The sequence below is a fragment of the Sceloporus occidentalis genome, unplaced genomic scaffold (assembly GCF_023333645.1).
Source record: "Sceloporus occidentalis isolate IW3139 unplaced genomic scaffold, rSceOcc1.0.p SCAF_14, whole genome shotgun sequence".
Taxonomy (NCBI): domain Eukaryota; kingdom Metazoa; phylum Chordata; class Lepidosauria; order Squamata; family Phrynosomatidae; genus Sceloporus; species Sceloporus occidentalis.
The window spans coordinates 8,737,620-8,760,725 of record NW_028316994.1 but is presented as its reverse complement, the minus strand read 5'-3'; the positions used below and the strand labels follow the sequence as shown (position 1 = coordinate 8,760,725).

The window sequence follows — 23,106 nt, the reverse complement described above, 5'->3', positions numbered from 1 at the left end:
AGAGAGTCATGTAATACAAAGATGCCTTTTTAGTAACAGAATGTAATAAATCACCAAGAAATTCACTGGATAAGATAATAGGGCTGAGCGACATTTAAATTAAAAGCAAATGTAATTTTTGCTGTTGTTGTTGTTGTTGTTGTTGTGTGCCTTCAAGTCGTTTCTGATTTATGGCGACCCTAAGACACTATCATGGGGCTTTCTTGGCAAGATATGTTCGAGGAGGTTTGCCATTGCCTTCTCCTGAGACTGAGAGTATGTGACTTGCCCATGGTCACTCAGTAGGTTACATAGCTGAGCTGGGAATTGAACCCTGGTCTCCAGAGTCATAGTCCAATACTCAAACTGCTATGCCATACGGGCTTTCACAGAAATTAGCAAGAAAATAAATTCAAGGCAAAAGCAAAATGCATGTAATTTCTATTAGTGATACAAAAACAGTTCCTGATGTGAACATTCACAATTTCAACAAGAAATTATAATAAATGGACATACAGTCGGCCTTCCATATCCACAGATTCTTTATTCATGGATTCAAGCATCCACAGCTTGAAAATATTTCAAAGAATATATAAATTCCAAAAAGCAAACCTTGATTTTGTCATTTTATATAAGGGTCACCATTTTACTATCCATTGTATTTAACGGGACTTGAACATCTTTGGATTTTGGTATCCATGGGAGTCCTGGAACCAAACTACCAAGGGCTCACTGTAAATTACAAGCAGATGTAATTGCCAAGTTGTAAATTCAAACAGAAGCAATGTAAATGCCAAACAGATAAACTGAAAGCAGAAGCAAAATGGCCAACCCCAGACTAACTTCTAAAGGATGTTTCAGCAAAGCCTTCTTCAGTCACGCTCAATTTCAACATCATCTCAACCATTCAGATAAGTGGCAATATTAGCAACCTCAGTGGCAATCAAAATGCATAGCATTCTTCCATGGTGCAGCTGAAGTAAAAGACATCTGACACCTTATTACAAATATTTTTTAAATTGATCATAACTGATGGGGAATCTTCTGGCTCATGTGGATGGCATAAGGGAGAAGAATAACTAGGAAAGGAAAGGTGAAAATGGTCAACACATGGAAAAGGGAGCTAGCAGAAGAATTCTTGGGTACAGATGCAGTAGTGAAGAACCATCAGACTCATAGACAAGAGTGAAGGGAAGCCTATAGAGATGAGTGAAAAGAAGCTAATCTGTCCTTAGCCTGAATTGCCCTTCATGCCATCAAACGGCTGGTCTCTCAGTCTTTTTACCCTTCAGGATGCCCATTTGGGGGGAAACCACTGTAGTAAGTGTCCCAATGGAAAGAGATGGCATCAAGTACTAAAAGAGCCCGGCCACTGATAAAGCGCAAGACGGTTCCTGAGTGGAGTGGGACAGCATTGAAGCTGGTGCCAATTCCGTGTCCAAAGGAAAACTCACGGTGCTGGTCAGTGATGAAAATGAGCTGCTTGATGTACAAGTGGTACTTCCCAGTGACCTGGATGATGGACTCACCTGGGTGCAGGAAGATTTCTTGCTCACTCCCAACGAAACCACCTTTATATTGGCTCCACTTAGTGCCATAACGGAACTGGATGCTGCAATAAAAGAAGGGAGGATGTGACTTAGGGCACTTTCACACTACACAATTTTATTGTTGTTGTTATTGTATTCCTTCAAGTCATTTCCAACATATGGCAAACCTATCATGGGGTTTTCTTGGCAAGTTTCTTCAGAGGGGTTTTTCCATTACCATCCTCTGAGGCTGAGAGAGTGTGACTTGCTCAAGGTCACCCAATGGGATTCCATGGCTAAGTGGGGATTTGAACCCTGGTCTCCAGAGTCATAGTCCAATGCTCAAACCACTACACTGCACTGTTAAGAGCACTATAATTGCAGTCCATTTTCCATAGCCATGTCTTATGGAAGTTTAGGTTTTGTAGTTTGGTGAGGCAGAAGAACTTCCTGGCCAAGAACTGTAAATACTCCCCTGCCCTGAAAACTGCAATTCTCAGGATTCCATAGGATGGAACCATAGCAGTTAAAGTGGATTCATAGCACTATAATTATGTAGTGTGAAAGATGCCCAGACAAGGGCACAGTGTTTATGCCAGAAATGTAGCACAAAGTGTTAAATCAATTACTCCACTGTGAGGAACAGAGACCTCTACAGTGTGTATATATGTGCTTTTAAGTTGCCTATCCATTCATTGTGTCCCCATGAATTTTCTAGTGGTTTCTTCCAGGTTGCTCCATGATTGGTGTGACCTGTCATACTTTACTGCATTTATTTTCCCTCCCAGTCAAGAAAGAGGACAGAGACCGCATTCCCACTATGATTTAAAGCGAATTGCTGATCGGGTTATATGACCGTTGTTCCCATTTGAAACCAGTTCCGATCCTACTGAGATCGGTTTCAATTGTGATGAAGTGAGGCAAATGCCACCCCCCCACACACTCTTTCCTGACTCGAGTTCTTTGGCGGTTGCACAGATGATTGACATGCATTTTGAAGCAGCGCAAACTAGTGGGGATGACAATCGTGCCAAAAAAGAAGCAATTATGGATGGATAATGAAAAGATCCGGACCTTTTGGAATCGATTTACTGACATGGAGTGAAGGCAAATCGCAAACTGGTTTAAATGTAAATGGGAATGGGGCCAGATAATGCCTAACTTCCACTCATATAAACTAGATCTACTGCCGCCTAAAGGCTCAAATATATAATGATGCTATCCAAGCATCTTCCAGAGAAAAAGTGGGGGGGCACTTTCTACAAATTTGTCTGGGCTTTTAAGCTCTGTGTATCTTTTGGATTTTGAGGCTTGCCATACTCCTGCCTAGGGGTAGCTACACTGGCTGGATTAGCTAGGATTAGCTATGTGGGCTGCTGAATTCAGACCGCTTTTCCCTCCTGCCTTTAAAATATCCATGTAAATAGAGGTTTTACGTAGTCACATGTTTATCATGATCTTTCCAGCAGAAGAAATTGATTTAGCAGATAAAGTTATAATAATCCTTGATTCTAGAACCAGGAGGAAGAGGTAAAACCACATTTTGCATCCTGTCTATCAACTACAAAAAGGTGTTTTTTAAAAAAGGCACTTGTTTAGATACCCAGCACAAAACCTGCAATTCCTCTCCCTTTCTAGACTTTCCTTAACTTACCCAACAATGTTTACAGGGTTAATTCGAACTCTAATGGCTGTTATTGGTCCATCCAGTTGGTTCGAAGAGTGTGAGAATCGTAGTCCTCCTGGCCCTCCATATTCCCCAGAATGGGAAGAAGACGAGAGTATGCCACCATATTCCACTAAGGAGGAGGAAGCACTTTGGCCACCATATTCCCCTATGGAGAAAGAAGCACCTTGGCTGCCATATCCTCCAGAAATGGAATAAGAGGAGTCAAATCCTGAGACTATTTTTGAGTCTTTTTCAAAGGTACCAGTAATAAGACCTAGAGAAGAAAGACTTGATGAGTTAAAACCAAGCAACTGTCCACAGCATTAACAACACATGCTCTAAAACCTACAGCTGGATTTACCTGCATGGATGGTGGTGAATAATATGAGGAAGGTGAGGAAAAACATCCTAGAAAGAGAAGTTTAATAAAACAAGTTAATTAAAGTATTATATTCTACTATAGCCCACCCTATTTGCCAAAATGCTCAGGACAACATAGTCCATATAGTCCCTTCTAAGGCATTGTGAGCCTTAGGTTCAAGAGTCCTATAAAGTGTGACATACCCTCTGACATAGATTATAGATAAAAACTGGGACTCACATGGCCAAGTAACATGGAAGTGTAATCAAGATGGCAAAGGTATTAATGGAGAAAAACACAAAAGCAAGGAGTAGCTGCAGCAGTTTGCTTTTGCTAGAGACAACTGGGAAAGAAAAGATTCTGCCCCTTCTTCTTCTTTCCTCTCTGCTCATTTACTTCGGTGCAAACTACATTTGCACTTTGAACTTAGTTTAGCAGTGATTGATATAAACTGAAGGAAAAGTGGAAGGAGAAGAGAGAAACTGAGTCATCTTAAAAACAGCTCAAAAAATGGGACAACAGAGGATTAATAGGGACAGTTCCTTCCTAATGAGGACAGTTGCAGGGCACAGTGTAAGAAGTACAGTGAAGACGGTCTAGATCTACTTGGCAAAGTTTTGCATCAACATGCTAAATTGCTTCCAGATTTGTTACCTTCTAAATATAAAGTGGGCAACTGCACAGGGAAAGGTGGTCAAAGGCCACTTTTACCTCCATGCCTCTGCATGATAGATCAAAGAACACCAGAAATGTCATTGTGTCACTTCTGGTCACACTTTTTGGCTGAAAACAATCCCAAAGAGGCTGTTAAAGTGGGTGAAGGGAGTAAGCAGCTACACTGCTGTGTTCATATGAGGTGGGAAATCACTTGAAAAACAGGCAATTTTTTTTTTAAAAAAATGAGTGGTTCAGATGACTTTGGGGAGCTATCGGGATCTTCAGGGCCTGAAACTGTGGAGTTGAGTGGCCCTACTTTGTCTACCGCTGTTCTAAAGGAAGTTTGTCCAATTGCACCATATCTCCAGGATCTATACTAAGTGTGCTCCATGTGCACTCCAGCTCCTCAAGGTTTCTTAAAAGACACTCCCATACCTGAATAAATGTTTCCACCCAAGCACCGCATGACAGAGTGAGCTCCCATCACTATTCCCAATTTCTGCCAATCTAGCAGTTTGAAAGTATGTAAAACTGCAAGTAGATAAATAGGTACCACTTCGGTGGGAAGGTAACAGCGTTCTGTGCGGTCATGCTGGCCACATGACTATGGAGTCATCTTTGACTATGCTGGCTCTTTGGCTTAATAACAGAGATGAGCGTCACCCTCTATAGTCAGACATGACTAGACATTCACGTCAAAGGAGAAACCTTTACCTTTTTTTATAATAGGTGCCCCACCAGCAATATACAGTTTGTAAGAGATGCGTAGAACTGTAAGGGAGCCATCACAAGTCATCTCCTGAATATGGCAGGTGGTCCCTAAAAACAAATACCAGCCATGGAGGTAAAGAGTTTTTCCTGTTCCTTATTAGGGAGGTAGATGTCACCCCAGTGCCACTCATGGTGTTAACCCCATGGTGTCACCTATCATCAGCCAGAACGGGGGACAACTGTCATGGGAATTGGGGAGCCCACACACACACATGAGACATCATACAATCCTCACCAATGCTCAGCTTCTCAATCTGCAAGAGAATGTGCTAGGCCTCAGAGACCCCACATGCAAGAAAATCCCCACTCCCACATTCTTGGCTTGCTAGGGTGCCACTATTCATTTGGTGCTCTACTTGGGGATGCATGGCTGGCCCAGCCAGGATGAGCTAGGTGGGCATGGTGGATCCTCCTGTTCTTACTCCTCATCCTGAGCAAGAACGGTGGCCCCATCTGCCCCCATCTCCAACAACCAGGATGAGATTTCTTCAGGGTGCCAGGCACATGGCCAACATTACCGCCCTGGCAATGTCACCTCCTCTCATGGGTGTCACCAGGTGTACCCCCTACACCTCCTAGTCAGGCCACTGTTCCTGCTTTTCATTTGGTCTTCATGAGAAGTCTCACCATTCTCCCAGCTGTGACTTACCTGACAGTGTAAACAGTCCTCCTTAGGTCTGTGCCTGTGTTGTGTAGTATCAGCTGAAGAGAAACCTTTGAATTTTATATCCATCACTAACTAAGATGTGGCATCACCTTTCTGACCTGTTGGCAAATAGCAAGGAGAACTATTACAAAAATTAAGGAAGTGAGAAGGAAAAGGTGAGGTGTGTGTGTATGTGCCTTCAAGTCGTCTGTCAATATATGGTGACCCCATAAATTTCATAGGATTTTCTTGGGCAAGAAATACTCAGAGGTGGTTTTGCCAGTTCCTTCCTCTGAAATATAGCTGACAGGACCTGGAATTCATTGGCAGTCCCACATCCAAGCACTAAACAGAGTTGACTCTGTTTAGCTTGCAAGATCAGCTGATTGCCTTTAGGGCAGTGGTACTCAACCCTTTTACCTTTGGGAAACCCCTTTATATTTGCATGTGGACATCACCCTTCCCCACTCGACATAGTAGATGAATAAAAATATTTTGCTTATTTAGTGTGCATATTTTCATCCGCACATTCATGTATACAGTATTTGTAATTATACGGTAATCACATTGTTCAAATTAGAACAATTTTATTTAAGTAAATTCAATATTTAACCCAATGTGTGTGTAAATTTTACACATTAAAAAGTTTGAGAAGAGGAAAACGGATCAGGGCCTCCAAGTCTCCTCCCCTTGAGCCACCCTTGCCCCCTCCAAGGGTCCTGCCCCACCTTTTGAGAACCTCTTCTTTAAGGTATTTAGGCCACAAAGGGTGAGAAAAAGGAGCAAGCAGTTACGATCAGGTACAAGAAGATATCTTGGACATTCCCTGGTGGGTAAAACCTCAAACAAGGATTGTGTTGAGTGAAAAGGTCCTTCTACACCAAACACTAAGGATGGCCAAACTCTGGACACAACACTGTTAAAGCAAAGTAATTCAGACATTCAGGCTTACTGGGTACTAAGTCAGTGAACTGTTTACAGCATGTCTGAATTGTTTCTCAGAGAAGATCATGGAGGTGAAAAACTTGAAATGTGAGGATTGAAATCTTGGCAATAGCCATGCTGTTTATATAATAGAATTCATTGAGCTGGGAAAGACTGTAAAGCCTCTTTTGACTGTAAGGCCTCTTATGGGTGATACATGGCTTCTTTTCCGGATAGGGAGATGGTGGTTACTCTGCCAAGAAACAATATGCATGATATAGAAGATGGTAATCTACATCTCGTCAAAGCTTTTTTAGGAGTAGCACCAACTTTCTGGAACTCCATCTCAAGGGCAATCTCTTCTTCCTTGCCAACCTTCAGTTACCAGCCAAAGACAATTCATTTTCCAGCAGGCCTTGGAGAAATTTCAAGTGTTTGATGAACCAAAAAGATTCATATTGATGGCCTTGGTCAATCTTTTGCTGATGATTAGTTGAACACAGTCAGGGGCTGCATCCACACTGCAGGAACAATTCAGTTTGACACCACTTTAACTGCCATGGCTTAATGTTATGGAATGCTGGGCATTGTAGTTTTGTGAGCTATTTAGCCTTCTCTGTCAGAGAGCTCTAGAGAGAACTACAACAAACTACAATTCCCAGCATCCCATAGCATTAAGCCATGACATTTAAAAGTGGTGTCAAACTGAATTTTTTCTGCAGTAAGGATGCAGCCAGTGAGGAACTGCAGTTGCCATTTGCTACTGCTTTTACCAACTTGGCTGGACCCTTCTCCACAGAATGCAAGGAGAATGGATATCATTTGTTTCTCCTGAATGCTACCTGGGAGTAAGAGTGCCCCTTATGCATCATCCACCATAGATAGATAGATAGATAGATAGATAGATAGATAGATAGATAGATAGATAGACAAAGATGATAGATACCACCATATATACATAGATTAGATAGATGATAGATAGATGATAGATAGATAGATAGATAGATAGATAGATAGATAGATAGATAGATACATGGGCATCCTAAATGACAAGGACAGGCTATTTCTGTCTATGCTCCACAAGCCTAATGCTCCATGCCATGTAAGAAAAACACAATTGCTGGTGTACTACAACCCTTTTGAGGAAAGACAGGGCAGCAGACAATTTGTTAGAGATGCAATGATGCCTGTTTCTCAAACTATATAGATTTTTTTCTCCATCCAACCTCATCACTGTGGGAACACTGCATGATGTTAAGAACTAGGGTTTGAATTTTCTTCTTTTCTCTTTTCCATTTCTTCTTTATTTTTCTTCCCTTTTTTCACCTTATTCCAATCTTGTCTTTTTGGATTGTAAACCTGCTTTCTGCATTTTGTGTTAAATCATTTGTGAACTATCTTATGAGGTTTTAGAGTTGATATCAATGTCACACCCTACAAGTGTCCTGAACTGAAAAAGACAGTCCCAATTAATCCTCTGCCAGCCCACTTTTTCAGCTGCTTTTAAAGAGTTCCAGTTTCTCTTATCTCCTCCTCAACCTTCCCCCATTATTTTCAGCACGGTTCCATTGTTCAAACAGAGTTCAAAGCGCATTCCATTAACTCAGCAGGGAGGAGAGGAGGGAGCAGAATCTTGCTCTTTCCAGTAGATGCAGGCAAAAGCAAATTGCTGCAGCCTCTCTTCACTTGTGTTTTTTCTTCGTTCACAATATTTGCCATCTTGATCACATTCCAATGTTGCTTGACCACATGTGTCCCATTTTACATCTTTGAAATGTTGTAGGGCATGCAGTGTGTTAAATAAATGATTAATAAGCAATAAAAGGATTATAAAAGCATTATAAAAGGATACCACAGAGGGGATTTAAGAAAATGGCTCAGAACCAAAAAATGTTGTACAGCGAAGATGAAATTAAGAGATTCTTTGACAGTTTCTTCAGTGGCTTCAAGGCAGGAATTTTGCTAATGACTTTGGGGGGGAAATGCCTACAGTGAAACAACCTTGTAAAACCCTGAGAGACAGGGAAATGCACTTAAGCCACTAAGGCATGAACCAGATTTTCAGAGCCATCTTCCTTTTCCTTCTGGTAGATAAGGATATTTTCATGGGGCACTGCAAAAATAGATTTTTCTAGCTAAGAAAATGTACTTAAGGAAGAACATGTCTATGTCAAGATGAGTTGTTATATTCCTGTCCCTCATATCTGGGCATCTAATTTGCATATTGTGCCAATTATTATAATTATGCATATTATTAATTTATATTCTGATTATGCAGATTCAACACATTAATCATTGCACTTTTTCTAAAGTTATGTTTCAACCTCAGTACCAGTACCAAGAGAGTAGGACCCCATTCACAGTATGAAAATAACCTGATGTGAAACTGGATTATTGCCGTGGCGTTCACACTTGTCCCAACTGCACTTAGTGCAGTTTCCTGAGGGGGGGAATATTGAAAAACCCACTTAACCTGCTGTATTCGACACTGGGTCTTTAAGTGTATCTTTTTTTAAGAGCCACAACGATCCACATCTTCAGTAGGGTGAGTAAGTTGTTGAATCGATTTGGATTGCGCCACATCGTTCCCAGAAATGGAGTCATCTTCATTTTAAACTGAAATGGTGGCAAGTGTGAATGGCAACAGGGTTAAATGTCATGGAGAAATTTGGAAATGGAAAACGTAGTGGGAACACTGATCCAGTATTGCATCACTGTGGAGATCCGGATCTCCTTGAAACAAAAATAAATAAATGTGAATGTCCCCTAGGACTCCCTTTACTCTCTCAAGGCTGCTTGGAAGTGAACTTCCACCATGCTGCCTAGCCCTAGGTTCAAGCCACCAACACAATCACCACACAACACAAGGCCATTGCTGCTGACCACCTTTCCTTTCCTGACCTCTGGGCCTGTCAGGGGGAAGGTGGGAGGGAGTGGAAGAATAAGATGGCAATGCTACACCTGTGCAGTAGCATCGAAACCTGCAGGGCAGGATGACGCTCCCACCAGTGCCAGTCTTCTTGCATGGTTTGCTACTTCATCACCATTGCCATGTTTTAACTTACCCATCGGCCTGCAACAAAGAAGAAATGCTTCAACTGGTCCAGCCAGCTGGGACATATTTAGCCCTTTCAACCCAGGATTTTCCAGGTTTTCCAGGACAAATGGCAATCCTGTTATTGAGTCACTTGTATAAGACATGGTAGGGAACAGTATAGGGATATCAGATTGGAAATTGGAGGTGGTTCCTGTACCTTTAATAACAATTCAGAGGTTATTAAAAAGGCAGAAGTTTCAGCTGGTTGTGTGAAAATCAACATTTTCCATCTCTAGTTTTCAGTCTGATAACCCATTTCAATTATACATCCTTTGATGTAGTTACAGTGAGTTGTGGAGTATTATCAGGAAACTGGGGAAAAACGAGCCCCTAAACATTGCCAGATTGTAACTCCTGTCAATCATAGCCAGCAGAGACATTAGCAAGGAATTATGGGAGTTGCAGTCCAGGAACATCTAAAAGGCGCCATTGTAAACTGGATTTCAATGAGTGTAGCCAGCACCAGCCTGAGAGATCAAAATAGGAAAGTGTATAGACCGTGACTGATATTTCAGAGGGAACAGGAAATGGGAGCCGGAATGAGAAAAGGGACAATGAAAATAAATATTGATGATAGAAGATATGTGGAATTCATCTTATTTGAAATTGGTACACTGAGCTATATCAGGATCAAACACCGAAGAGAAGCAACCTCTCTAGGAATTGCCAACTGTCTTTGGATTCCTTAAGGAAGAAGAGACCAAAGAGGTCATCTGGGCAAAGAGGTCATTTACACCCCACTCAAGCACCCTCTTCCACATGGGCACACAGGGTCCCTAACCAGCAGAACATAAGGGCATTTCTGCATCAGCTTGGCTGGCTTGTACAGTATTTCTCCCCAGAGGAACATAATAGTGTTAAAAGGACCAAAGGCAAAACAAAGCATCTGATGATGCATGTCACCAAATTATCCATGGAGGTGAGAACAAAAGGAGATGATGAACTCCCAAAAGACATCTTGCAAGTGGAGGAATGGACATTAAAATGGCAAATGTGGTTCAATATAAGCAAGCATAAAGGGATACGTTTTGGGGAACAAAGAACATTTCTCCTCACAAATCAGTCTCCCAGCAAAGACATTGCCACAGAACCTGTATAACTTCACAAGTACCGACATGGCTGCTTAATTCAATCCCCCTTCTCTCTCACCATGTGTGTGTGTGTCCCCAAATATACTGTTGTCAGTGACTATTCAGGAAAGGGGGCTTGTGATTGTCTTAGATATATCTGGACAGTTTACTGGCTTTTAGGATGGTTTCAGGAGCCAGATGAAGAGTTAAAGCATAGCTATGACTTTATGGCTATGTTTTTGATGCAAGATCTCAACCATAATGATATAACTGTGTAGTATGAAAAGGCCTCTGGTCATCATACTTCAAGACAAGTATCATAGAAATAGAAACAACGCAGAAAGGTCTCTCAAAATGGTCAAGGCTGTAAAGCCACTCATTTTGTGGAAGCTTTAGGAAAGATTGAAGGGAGGTGGGGATTATGCTACAAATTTTGGCACAGCTCTTCATTTCTGGCAGACTACATGGCGGACTGTGTGGTTTTCTCTTTCTACTACATTTAACTAATAGCTTCATCTTGTTACTTCATTTCTCTCATGTAAATTCCAGATTAACCCAGAATCTTCTTCTTGCATAGCCTGTTATTGCCACAGAACCTCTTACAAATTCTGTTTTACTGCAGATATACAAATATGGCTGCTGGACCACAAGATTTAAAAAAGAAAAAGTTTTAAGGGACTTGCTTCATTCCTTAGAAACATAACATTTAACAATAGAAGGCCAACACAAACCACAAAGGCTAATTTCTTCAGATATCAGGTTCCCAAAATCAGATACAGGTTTCCAAAAGCCTCCTAAAAGAGAATTGTTATCACCTAATGCACAAGGTCATTGTACTGGGAAGGGCATCTATGAAAGAACTAGACAAGAGCCTAAACTGTAAAGATATAAAACTGAACACTAAAGTGAGGATCATCCAAGCCATTGTGTTCTCCGTCATTATGTGTATGTGTGAGAGCTGTGTACATAAAGAGACTGGAAGAAGATTGACTCATTTGAGATGTGGTGCTGGAGAAGGGTGCTGAGGATATCATGGATGGCCAAAAAGATGAACAAATGGGTCCTAGAAGAGATCAACCCAGAATTCTCCCTGGAAGCCAATACAACTAAATTGAGACTCTCATACTTCAGCCACATCATGAGAGACATGACACAGTAGAAAAGACAATCAGCTAGGAAATGTAGTAAAGAGAGAAAAAGACCACATACTAGATGGATAGACTCAATGAAAAATCCTGCAGTTGAGGATAGGCGGTGTTGGAGGTATCTCATTCATAGGGTCACCATCAGTCGAGGTTGGCTTGAAGACAGTTACAAACAACAACAATAAAATGCACAAGGTCAGCTCTACCCATAAGACAGGATAAAGTGGTCACCACCTCAGGCCTCAGCAGATGCTGTAGGTGAAAAGAAGTAGTGCAGCACTGGAAAATACAGTTGTGTGTGTCCCACTGCAGGCCTTGTATCCCTTAAGTACATGTATGTCCTTGAGTATGGTAAAAAAAAAAAAAAAGGTTCCCTCCCCCTGCCCCCCCCCCAAAAAAAACCTTCCAAAAAGAGAATTATAATGTTCAGCAGGTACTTCAGGGGGTGAAGTCAGTAGATGAGGATGTGTCACTGGTGGAGGGGTCTGTTCTAGATACACTTCATCCAAAGCTTCATAAATCTACCACACACATTCATACACACTACAAATTGAAAGCTTTAAACCAGCCTTGTAGCTTGTTATATGTTACCCTTCAGAATTTGTGGAAGAAGGACAAGAAATCCTGTTCCACTCTTTCCTCCACTCTGCCGGCAGGAACCCAGCAGGGCTTTGGGAAGGTTGGCCAAGCTCTCCTGCTAAGGAAGAGAATTGTTCTCAAGGGAAGATGACATTTCTATCCCAGCAGCATTTTGGCGATCAAACACATTTTCTCCCTCACCCCCTAGGGATAAGCCATCATCCTCTAGAGATTATTCATCCCAAACCAGAGACTCCCCACACAGTTCCTACTAGCTTTCCCTCAGGAGCCAGTTGAAAAATTATTTTGCCACCTGCTTGATTGGAATCAACAGAAGCTTGGTACCATTCTGGCTCAAGTGGAGCCTGAGGTTTTTTTCCGTCCATGCCTGGCTCATCTCAAAATATTTCTTGGTGCCTAGACACTGACAAAGAAACAAAAACTACAGTACTTCTCCCTGAACCATTTTCTTGGTCCAGCATTGAAAGCCCCGTCAGATTTGCTTGTCTTGCTGACCTGAATGCAGCCATTAAGACTTCACTGCTAAAGCACAGTTAAGAAAAGTGTACATTTTTACAGCATTTGTTCCACCAAACACTGGGGAATATCCTTTTGGAGTTTCACTGCTGTTCAAAAGGAGTGCCCATATTTAAGCCCATATTTAAGCTTTTTTCCACTAAAAATATCCTCATTTGCCAATTGCTACGGTCACTCTCATACCGGAGGGAGAGATGACTTTGTGGTCATGTTTGAAGGCATCCCACATTTTTGCTAGGGGAAACAAACCCCCCACCTGCAATAAATGAATAAAATTGCCTTTCAGTGGGATCAATTCAGGAAGTACGCCAGCTATTCCAGTCATAAGTCCGTCATTTGATGAGGACACATTTTGGCTGGAATACAGCAGGGGACATAGTTTTTCATAAGTGGACTATGAAAAGTATGCAGGAAACATAATTGAATAGCTTTGGATTCACCTAGGGCAGTGTTTCCCAAACTTTGGTCCTCAAGATGTTTTGGACTTCAACTCCCAGAATTCCATACTGTTGGCCAAGCTAGTTGGGGTTTCTGATAGCTGAAGTCCAAAACACCTGGAGGACCAAAGTTTGGGAATCACTGACCTAGCGGCTGCTATGACACTATAACAGAGGGACATCTGTTCTGCAGTAGTAGCCAGTGGAGTGACTGATGCTCCAGGACAGTGATGTGCAATGGGCTATTGCTGCTGATGTGCCAGAATGCAACAGGAGTGTTGTAGACCTGTTTTAACACCTTGGTCAAGCTCTCCTTGTTTTTGCACAGTTCCTCATTTTTTTCAGAGCATCACACAGAGACAACTGCTTAGCAATAAGTAGTGTGACTACCCAGCTCTACTAATGTTGTCTAAGTTACGTTTGCCTCACACTTGTTTCATTATTCTCTGGTGGGTTCCAAAGAAAACCAAAATCTTGACCCCACAAATCGACCGTTATAGCTACAGAAGCTGTTAGAAATTGTGCACAACCTCAGGTGTCCTGACATGGCTGCTTCACCACATGTGAAGACAGGAACACAAGGGTGCAAGAGTCCTTGCCAGCAGCTCCCAGAAAGTTACTACATGGTTCCAGAGGTCATGAAAAAAAGTTATTTTACACTTTGTATAGCCAGGCTTCACATTTTATCCCCACTTGAGATGTCAAGAGATGAGGTACATGAAAAAGTGCAGAGATCTGGATGGTAGAAAAGTGGGTGGAGAAGAAAATGGGCCTGGCAGAAATGGACAAATTAATTACTTTGTTAAAAGATTAAATCAGAGGATAGATTCAGGGAAATCTCTTTTGCAACTGTTACAGGGGAGAGATGAAAATATAATATTGTAAGGTACTGAGAATTAATATTTTGCATTTGAATTTATAATTAAAAGTTCAGACTAAATCTCTCTTCCCCCCCCCCCCGTTTTGGGGGGGCTGGTTTCTTAGTTGGAAGAATGAGCTAATGTCACATATTAATGGGTGAGAAGAAAGCAGGAAATGATATTTTAAACTTTGTGTGTTGTGTGTATGTTTATGTAGAGAGTAGGTGTGTGTTTTTTAGATGTCACTGGAGAAATCTATTGGAGAAACATGTGTATATGTGGGATTTTTATATGCTAATAGAAAGGAAATGTTTAAAAAGCTCGGAGTGATAGTTTTCATCTGGCTCCAGTCCATAGCAAAGGGAAAATTGGACAGGGTTTGGGATGGAGGACACCCTCCCTTCATTATACTATGCTCGCAACTGAAGGTGAACAAAACTCACAAACACTGTCCTTTTCACATGTTAAGCCAAATCATAGGTCCCCAAAAGAGAATTGTTATTCCCCAGTGAACAAGACCAGCTGAACCATTAGGCATGGTGAAGTGGTGGCAACTCAAGCAGCTGCAGATGTTAGGGAGGAAGAGCAGTGGCACACTGTTGGAGAATGGAAACATTAGGAAGACCTTGTTGACTGCAAGAGCTATTTGACAGTGGAATAGACTGCCGGAGAGGGTGGTGAACTCTTCTTCAGAGGTCTTTCCACAGAAATCTTTCAGGACTACGTTAATTGTGTACTTCTGCATCACAAAGTGTTGCTCTAAATGGCCCTTGAGGTTCCCTTCAGTTCTTCTATATGGCATCTACCATACCCCTCAAGCAATTATATTCATCTGGAGTAAGGTGGAGGACATATTCCCCTCTCCATTGCTGAAGAAAGATTCAACTACTAGTTCAGTCAGCTTCAACATGTTGAAACTGAGGACAGGAGAGGAGGGCAGAAGGTCTTGACCCGGCCCTGCCAATGAATTAAAGTCAGCAAAAAAGGAGAAGAAATTAGAATGCAAGGAAGTGTATTCTAATGCCTAGATGCAGAGTGAACCTGTCAGAGCAAACTAATTTTCCTATTTTAATCCCTGGAACATCCAGGGAAGGGTCTCAGGAATAAACATAAGATCAAACTGCAATTTTTAAAAAAGTAAGGTCCAAAGCACACTGCAGAAATAATTCAGTTTGAGACCACTTTATCTAGGGAATCCTGGGAATTGTGGCATCTGAGCTCTCTGACTGAAAAGGCAAAATATCTCACAAAACTACAGTTCCCAGAATTCCCTAGCTTTGAGCCCAGACTGTTAAAGCAGTCTCAAACTGGATTATTTCTGCAGTGAGTTTTGGACCTAAGTGGTCATCAGGTTACCATGGTATTGGTGGTTCTCATGCTTCTTTAAATCTGAATTTTAAAGAAGCTATCCAAGGTGCTGTACCTATTTTGGGGGGAACTATTTTGGTTCACCACTTTGGAGAGATTACCCCATGGAATGGATTCACCGCCCAACTGTCATGGAAACCACCAGCTAGCCCTGTGTGGTCATCCCTCCACTATGTGAAACAATCTTGTGTCTGCTTCAAGGTTCTAGTTAACACTTTTAAAGTTCTACACCTTGTTGCATCTGGATAAGGATAATGTACGGATCACCATCACCATGTATGGATGTGAGAGCTGGACAGTGAAGAAGGCAGACAGAAAGAGAATTGACTCATTTGAGATGTAGTCCTGGAGAAGAGTGCTGAGCATCCTGTGGCCAGCCAAAAAGATGAACAAATGGGTCTTAGAAGAGATAAGGGCCAAACTCTCTCTGGAAGCCAGGATGGCTAAACTGAGATCATTGCATTTGGACACACCATGAGAAGGAAAGACTCGTTTAAAAAAGACAATGATGCTAGGAAAAGTGGAAGGCAGCAGAAAGACAGGAGGACTGCACACTTGATGGCTAGACTCAGTTAGGGAGGTCATGGGCCTGAATTTGTAGGACCTAAGCAGAACAGTGGAGGATAGGGAGTCTTGGAGATGTCTCATCCACAGGGTCACCATGAGTCAGAGATAAGTCGAGGGCACCTAATAACAACAAAGGATAATGTATTATTGAGGGACTGATCACTCAATGGTATGGCTGAATGACATACTTCCCTTTTAAAAGCTTTGATTGAGATCCTGCAAGGAAGACATAGCTACAATAGTGTGGCTATGATCATCTGACTCCCTAAAATCCACCTTAAAAGCCAGGCAGCTGCACCAATCAAAGGAGTTCTGCAGCACTGGCAAGTAGGCTGATGCATCCAGCCCCCTCCTGTCAGCGAGTTGTGGGGCAATGAGCAGAAGCAGGGCCCCTATGAAGTCCTGACACAACTTCTTGTTGCACCAAGGTTTTCTGGCAGTGGGGGCTGAATGTGCCATTCTTCAGTGTCCCACTCACCAGCGCTGAACTCCTTCACTTGGTACAGTTTTTAAGTGGGTTTTAGAGGGCGGTGTCAGCCATGGCAATCGTGCCACAATAATAAATGGGAATATAAAATAATTAAGAGCTTCTAAGTGTAACATACAACATCTTAACATTCTAAGTCTAATATACAACAAAATGTCAGCCTTTATGCTTCAGGAGATAGATGTGCTCAGCCATCATGGCTGTTTAGTTTGAGTTTCCTAAAAACAAGTTACTGCTTGAGGGTCAAGTCAATGAGGGATGACTTTGTATGTAACCTCTTCCTTTGCCTGATGCTCCAATTATCCTTCATTGTGTCTTCTTCCCCCATCTCATTTCCCCACATTTGGTCATGTTCCTCCTTGTGGTTCTTGGTGTTTGCGTTCCTACTAAAAACTTACACCACTTCTTAAACCGTGACAGCTATAAATCAGAGGTTCTCCTCCACCTGCATGATGCAGAATACAGACACAGGGGATCCTCAGCACTGCTCCAGCCACAAAGTAAGTCTGGGAGGGAATGGGTCTGGCTGTAAATCAACTCAAAGGAGGGACATTTCTCCTTTCATGATGGAACAAAGAGATCTGTTCCTCTTCCAAAAGTTGCTATCCAATTTCTATAGCTCTGGGGTGGGCCGTATGCTTTCTAGGTAGTTTGCTTTCTTTAGCATTGGGGAAGGGTCCCTGGAGCTAGGAGAGCATATATCTTCAGCCAGGACTGAGGAAATGGTAGCCCTTCAAATACTGAACTACAGCTCTCATGCCTCACCATTGGGCAGAGGTCGAGTGGGAGCTAGAGTCCAACATCATCTGAAAAACTGTTGTAGTAATTATATATTTCCATTAAGCTTTAAGAATAACTGAGGATACCTCTACACTGTATAATGTAGCTTGACACCATTTAAACTGCCATGGCTCAAATAGCTGTCTGAACTCAAGTATTCCAACAGTGCTTATGTAGTATTTTCAGAGACACATGAGTGTAATACAAAAATAATGTATTAAACAGAAGTTTAACATAAAGTTTAAGGCCTGTTACAGACTGCCGAAATAAAGCTGCTTCGGGTCTCTTTGGAGGTACAGTATGCTATTTAAATGATGCGAGTCTGGAGGTCGAGCCAAAGCCAGACTCCATTCCTAAGCACTGGAGTGCAGCTTTGGTGCAGCTTCCGGATTCTTAGGATGCATGCATCATTTAAATAGCATACCTCCAAAGAGACCTGAAGCAGCTTTATTTTGGCAGTCTGTAACAGGCCAAAGATTACTTATTTAACACATCTAACACCGAATGACCCTAACTAACTCTCATTGATATTCCTAACTTCAACACTCATATTTCTCACTCTTGGTATCCATAGAACAATTCTCCAAGTCAGACAATAATCTTTCTAACCTTTTGTTCTTGTAAAACTCTTTTCTAGGATGTCTGGCTTCACACTTCTCACTTTATTCTTTGTTGGAAGCACCATCAGTTCAGGTACATGGTGATAATTTGTTATTGCATTGATATCTCAGCTACCTGCTGAAAATTCAGGGTTGAATTGGCAAAACCCCAACAACGTGGATCATAGGCTGTCATTCTGGGGGGTACAAGAAAAGGTTGTTGTGTACCTCAGTTCAGCTCTTTTCTGTCTTGTTTCAGCATCCATTCTGCCACTCTCAGACTCTTCCTATTCTGGGGAGTTTGGTGGGAGTGGTGGAACCGCTTTTTGCAAGCTGGAAACCAACAAGAGGGACCTATCACTGCCATTAGGATTCAGACGAATCAATATTACATTGCGGGGTAAGTGTGTGAAAGTGGGAATCTGCAGGGGAGGCATTCCTGAACATATAGGAACATAAGTGTCATTATTTATTTATTTATTATATTTATTTGTATCCCGCTCTTCCCAGGACTGGGACTCAGACTGGCTCACAGCATTAAAAACAGTACAATTAAAAACATTCTTTTAAAAAGTACATTAAAAAGGAATTAAATAATTACAGTATTAAAACAGATAGCTATTAAAAGAATAAAACATTTTTTTTAAATGATCAAACATTAACATAAACATCTTGCCTAGCCCCAGAGAAAGGTATGATATCGTCCACACTCTGGATAGTTAGTGAGCAGAAGACAGAGGCAACTGGAAGATTATGCAACTTGACTTTTAATGGTGGTAAAAGCTGATTCTGTTACAGTTTTTTAAAATTAATTTTTATTTAATTAATTTATATCCTGCCCCTCTCCCAATAAAGGCTCCAAGGCAACACAATGGTAAAATTTAAACACAAAATATAATTAAAACAATATATAAAACAGAACAAGCATGGTGTGGTGGTTTGAGCATTGGATTATGACTTTGGGGACCAGGGTTCAAATTCTCATTGGCCTTGGAAATTACTGGGGAATCCAAATGACTTGAAGGGATGCAACAACAACATAATACAAAAGTTGTAAAAGCTATTAAAGTCTAAAGCTAATAATGTTGGACTGCAGTTCCTAGCACCCATCACCATTAGCTATGCCAGAATTCTATTAGTATTTGCAAGCAGAGTATGCTCATTCATTCAACTGTTTCGGGTTTGAGTCAACATGTAGGTAAATCCCATGGAATCAATAGGTCTAGTGTAGCAATGGGATCCAGGACACAGTAGTTATAACATGGGTTGGACACCTAACAGGTTTCAAAACAGCAGAACTGATGTGTCAGACAGGCAATGAGGATTGCCCTTTCCCCACACAATGATGGTGGGTGATAACACAGCATCTCATTCAGAGAGAAGTTTATTCTGTCTACATCAACTGACGGGCAAGCCAAGCACCAGCAATGCTAACCCAGGATCCAATCTGAGCAGTGCTGCTCCCATGACACAATCCAAGAAGATGGCAGACTTCAAAACAGGCTCAGATCTAGTTAGCCAATTATTTCATATTGCCTGCAGGTTAGAGCTGGGCATACTCCAGGGATCCAAGGGGCATGCTTTAGTATTTGAAAGACTCTAAACCACAAGTTGGAATCATGCCGCCTTGCTGTACTCGTGCAACTCATGGCATTCTACAGTTGCACCACGATGCCACACTTGATGGCAGCTAGGGATGACGTTTCAGGTGCCTAGAAGTACCCAGAGAGAGCCAGCATGGTGTAGTGGTCTGAGCATTGGACTACAACTCTGGAGGACAGAGTTTGATTTCCTGCTCAACCATCAAACCCACTGGGTCACCTTGAGCAAGTCATATGCTCTCCAGCTCAGAGGAAGGCAATGGCAAACCGCTTCTGAACAAATCTTGCCAAGAAAACCCCATGAAAATGGCTTACGGTTGTCATAAGTCAGAAATTACTTGAAAGCACACAGCAACAAACAAACATCTGGGTATGCTGGAGTCAATTGTCAACCTAAAGAAAAACCCATTTGGAGCCATATTTTTCTTCTGAAATGATTTCAGGGATTCAAGTGGGGTATTCTAGGATAGTCAAGGGCCACATATGACTCCCCCACACACACACACACACACTCAGCAGCTATAGCCTACAATGCATACATTTCCTCAATTCATTTTAGTGTCTGGTGTTGTGTGCCTTCAAGTCATTGTTAAGTATGCATTTAAAGGTGATCATTCACCATGCAGCCTCCATCCTAAGAGGGTAGAGGTTTTCCTTTTACTTCACTTTACTCTGCAGCTCCTCTTTGCTCAAAAGGGAGTATCTAGGTAGGGGATAATTCTGCAGTTGTGTCACCTACCATCCCTGCATTGTTTTGGGGTGTGTGGGTGGCATAGATTTTGTGCCTTGTTTTCCCAGAATGCTCTCTGATGTGTGTATGTGTGCTTTACAGCAGATATTCATTCCTTCCTTCCTTTTCAGTAGTTCACTTCTTCTGCCATCAATTTCCTCCTCTTCATGGATATCACATTTCCCCAGAACTCAAGTCACAATATGCTGTTCTTGGTTCGTCTCCCAATTTAAGAAGAACCTGAAGACCTTTTTATTTCGCCAGGCTTTTCCCCCTGTTGTCATCTTTTCTCCCCTGGCAATGTAATTGGCAGATTCCATCTATCCAGCCATTAGTATGGGGTTGTTTTGTAGGGTTTTAATTGTTTTTAATTGTTAATTGTTGTATTTTTGTAATATGATATATGTTTTACTTGCTGTTGTACACCGCTGTGATCCCTGGAATAGCGGTATAGAAATAAATTAAATTATTAATTAATTATTATTAATTAGTACAATCCATGCAGATATGATTGCTTACAGAGATGTGGATGTGCAGCCCACCAGCATTGTTCCCCTGTCGGAATGTGTCCATTCTTAGTGTTAGGACAATTCCTCTGCACTGCAGTTGCTCTGGTTTTCATGGGAGCAATCCTGGTGCTGAACACAATTCCCAACATAGGTTCAGCACCTGGATAGCTCCCCAAGCCTAGAGCAGCTGTATGGTAGCGGCAATAATATTGAGTGCAGATTCACATTACATTAATGAAGCCACCAGCTGTGTCATAGTCTCTTAAAGCAGGTACAAGAAGGCTAGAAAATATCATGATTTTTTTTTTTTTTTTGCCTACCTTTCCTGCTTTTCTATAGGTATTTTTTGCAGGTGGACTAATCTAACTCTGACCCCATTTCCTTCTTCCAGTCTCCAGTTTCGCTACTGTCGCCAGTGGAGCGACTATGTGGGTGGCAATGGTGGTGAGATGGAGGAAATCATCTTGTTTGAAGATGAGGCCATCACCCAAGTCACTGGAAGATATGACAGCTATATCCAAATCTTGTGTTCATAACAAATCAAGGGCGCAGCTTCACCTTTGGAGCGTACAACAACTATCATTATTATGGTTATCGTGGCTATACCTTTAATGCAGTTCCAATTTATAGAGGCATAGTCTTACGTTATATCAGTGGCCGGTCCAGTTCTTACATAAATGCCATGAGTTTCCACTGGAGTAAAAACCCCAGGAAATATAAAAGATGTATAAGGAATGGAGTGGAGCAGAAATCATGAAACACCAGCTGTTCATAGCATTGAAAGAGAGGCAATACAAGGAGAGTATGTGCTATTTTTGCATGCAATGCTTTGAGATTTTTGCTATCTACCACTCGTGAGCTAGATCAGGGGTAGGCAAATTGTGACACTCCAAAAAGTTGGCTGCAATTCCAATCAGTCCTCACATAAGCAATGGTGGAGGATTGTGGAAGTTTTGGAGCAAATGTATGGAGGGCACCAAGGTGTCTACCCTGATCAGCCACCTCAGTGACTAGGTTATCATTAAGATAACCTAGTTGCCTAGCCAGTCATTTCCAATGTGTCTTCTTTTATCAGGCAACCTTCTTACATCATTCCACCCATCAATACACCAAACAATACAGTCCTCCCACACCTACCTTTCCATTTATCCATCCATTCATCGATCCATCCAAATACCACCACTTTTCCCAACACCATTTCTATCCTTCTTTTCTCAGTCAACTAAACAGAACAAAATCTGTACCAAATCCTGTTCTGTTTCTTCAGAACTGCCTCTTCATGTACTGAGCAAGGGCACTGCTGGAAAGCAGTATCAACCCAATAAAAGCATATTTGAAACAAGCTGTTAGGCATTTCTTTACCAACTGTTCACTCTGCAGGAAACATCACTGAGTCTAAAGTGCAAAAGTAGTTTCCGTTCAGTTACCTCAACAGATCAGGGATTGGGGAGAGGAGAGGAGGGGAAGGTGTCTTGTCCTTCCCAGTAGGTCAGAAGGCTCAGCCAAAAGCAAACTACTGCAGCCTCTCATGGTCTTGTATGGAGGGTGTGTGTCTACTCAAAGTAGGTTTGGAGCATGTCTGGCAACATTTCACATATGAAAGCTGAGATACATGTGGCCGAGCAACATCAGAGTGTTGTCAAGACTCATTTATTTATTTATTTATTTATTTATTTATTTATTCATTCATACCCCACCCTATATCAGGAAATCTCAAAGCCACTTACAAAAAAGCACATTTTTACAAGTTAAAAATTGTAAGAAAGGATACATAAGCTAGAAACATATTAAACAATATAATGAATTTAAAACAAATTTTTAAAAATTAAAAGTTTTTAAAACTATATATAACTGTCTTTGAGTTGAATCACTAACACTCAGAGGCATTTGTGAACAGCCTGGTTTCAACTTGGCACCCAAATGGCATGGGTATTAGTGCCAATCAAACCTACAGAGGGACAGCATTCCACAGTTGGGGTGCCACAGCTGAGAAGGCCCTCCCTTATGTGTCAACACAGTGTATTAACCTCACTAGAGAAAGCCCCCTTGGAGTGGATCTAAATCCTTGAGCAGGATCTAGGGATAGGGAGAGGCGCTTCTTCATGTATTGTGGTCCCAAGCCATTTAGGGCTTTAAATATCATCCCAATCAATCCACTCCTGCTAGATTTTATCAGCCAAGAAGGATAAGGGTCAAGCTTACAT

General features: G+C 41.7%; 1 protein-coding gene and 1 pseudogene across 1 annotated transcript in view; one reads left to right on the top strand and one right to left on the bottom strand.

Annotated features, from left to right (window-relative positions):
- Positions 1-517: 517 nt before the first annotated feature.
- The window catches only part of LOC149303795 (zymogen granule membrane protein 16-like), a 51,632-nt gene continuing 29,043 nt past the window's right edge, over positions 518-23,106 (bottom strand). The window contains exons 2-5 of the mRNA XM_089480365.1: positions 5,616-5,731; positions 3,539-3,585; positions 3,163-3,451; positions 518-1,591 (exon numbers count right to left, since the gene is read on the bottom strand). Of these exons, the coding sequence (XP_089336491.1) occupies positions 1,261-1,591; positions 3,163-3,451; positions 3,539-3,584 (666 nt within the window). The 5' untranslated portion in view covers position 3,585; positions 5,616-5,731 and the 3' untranslated portion in view covers positions 518-1,260. The remainder of the gene's footprint in view (positions 1,592-3,162; positions 3,452-3,538; positions 3,586-5,615; positions 5,732-23,106) is intronic.
- On the top strand, positions 18,102-21,659 carry LOC149303796 (zymogen granule membrane protein 16-like; annotated as a pseudogene).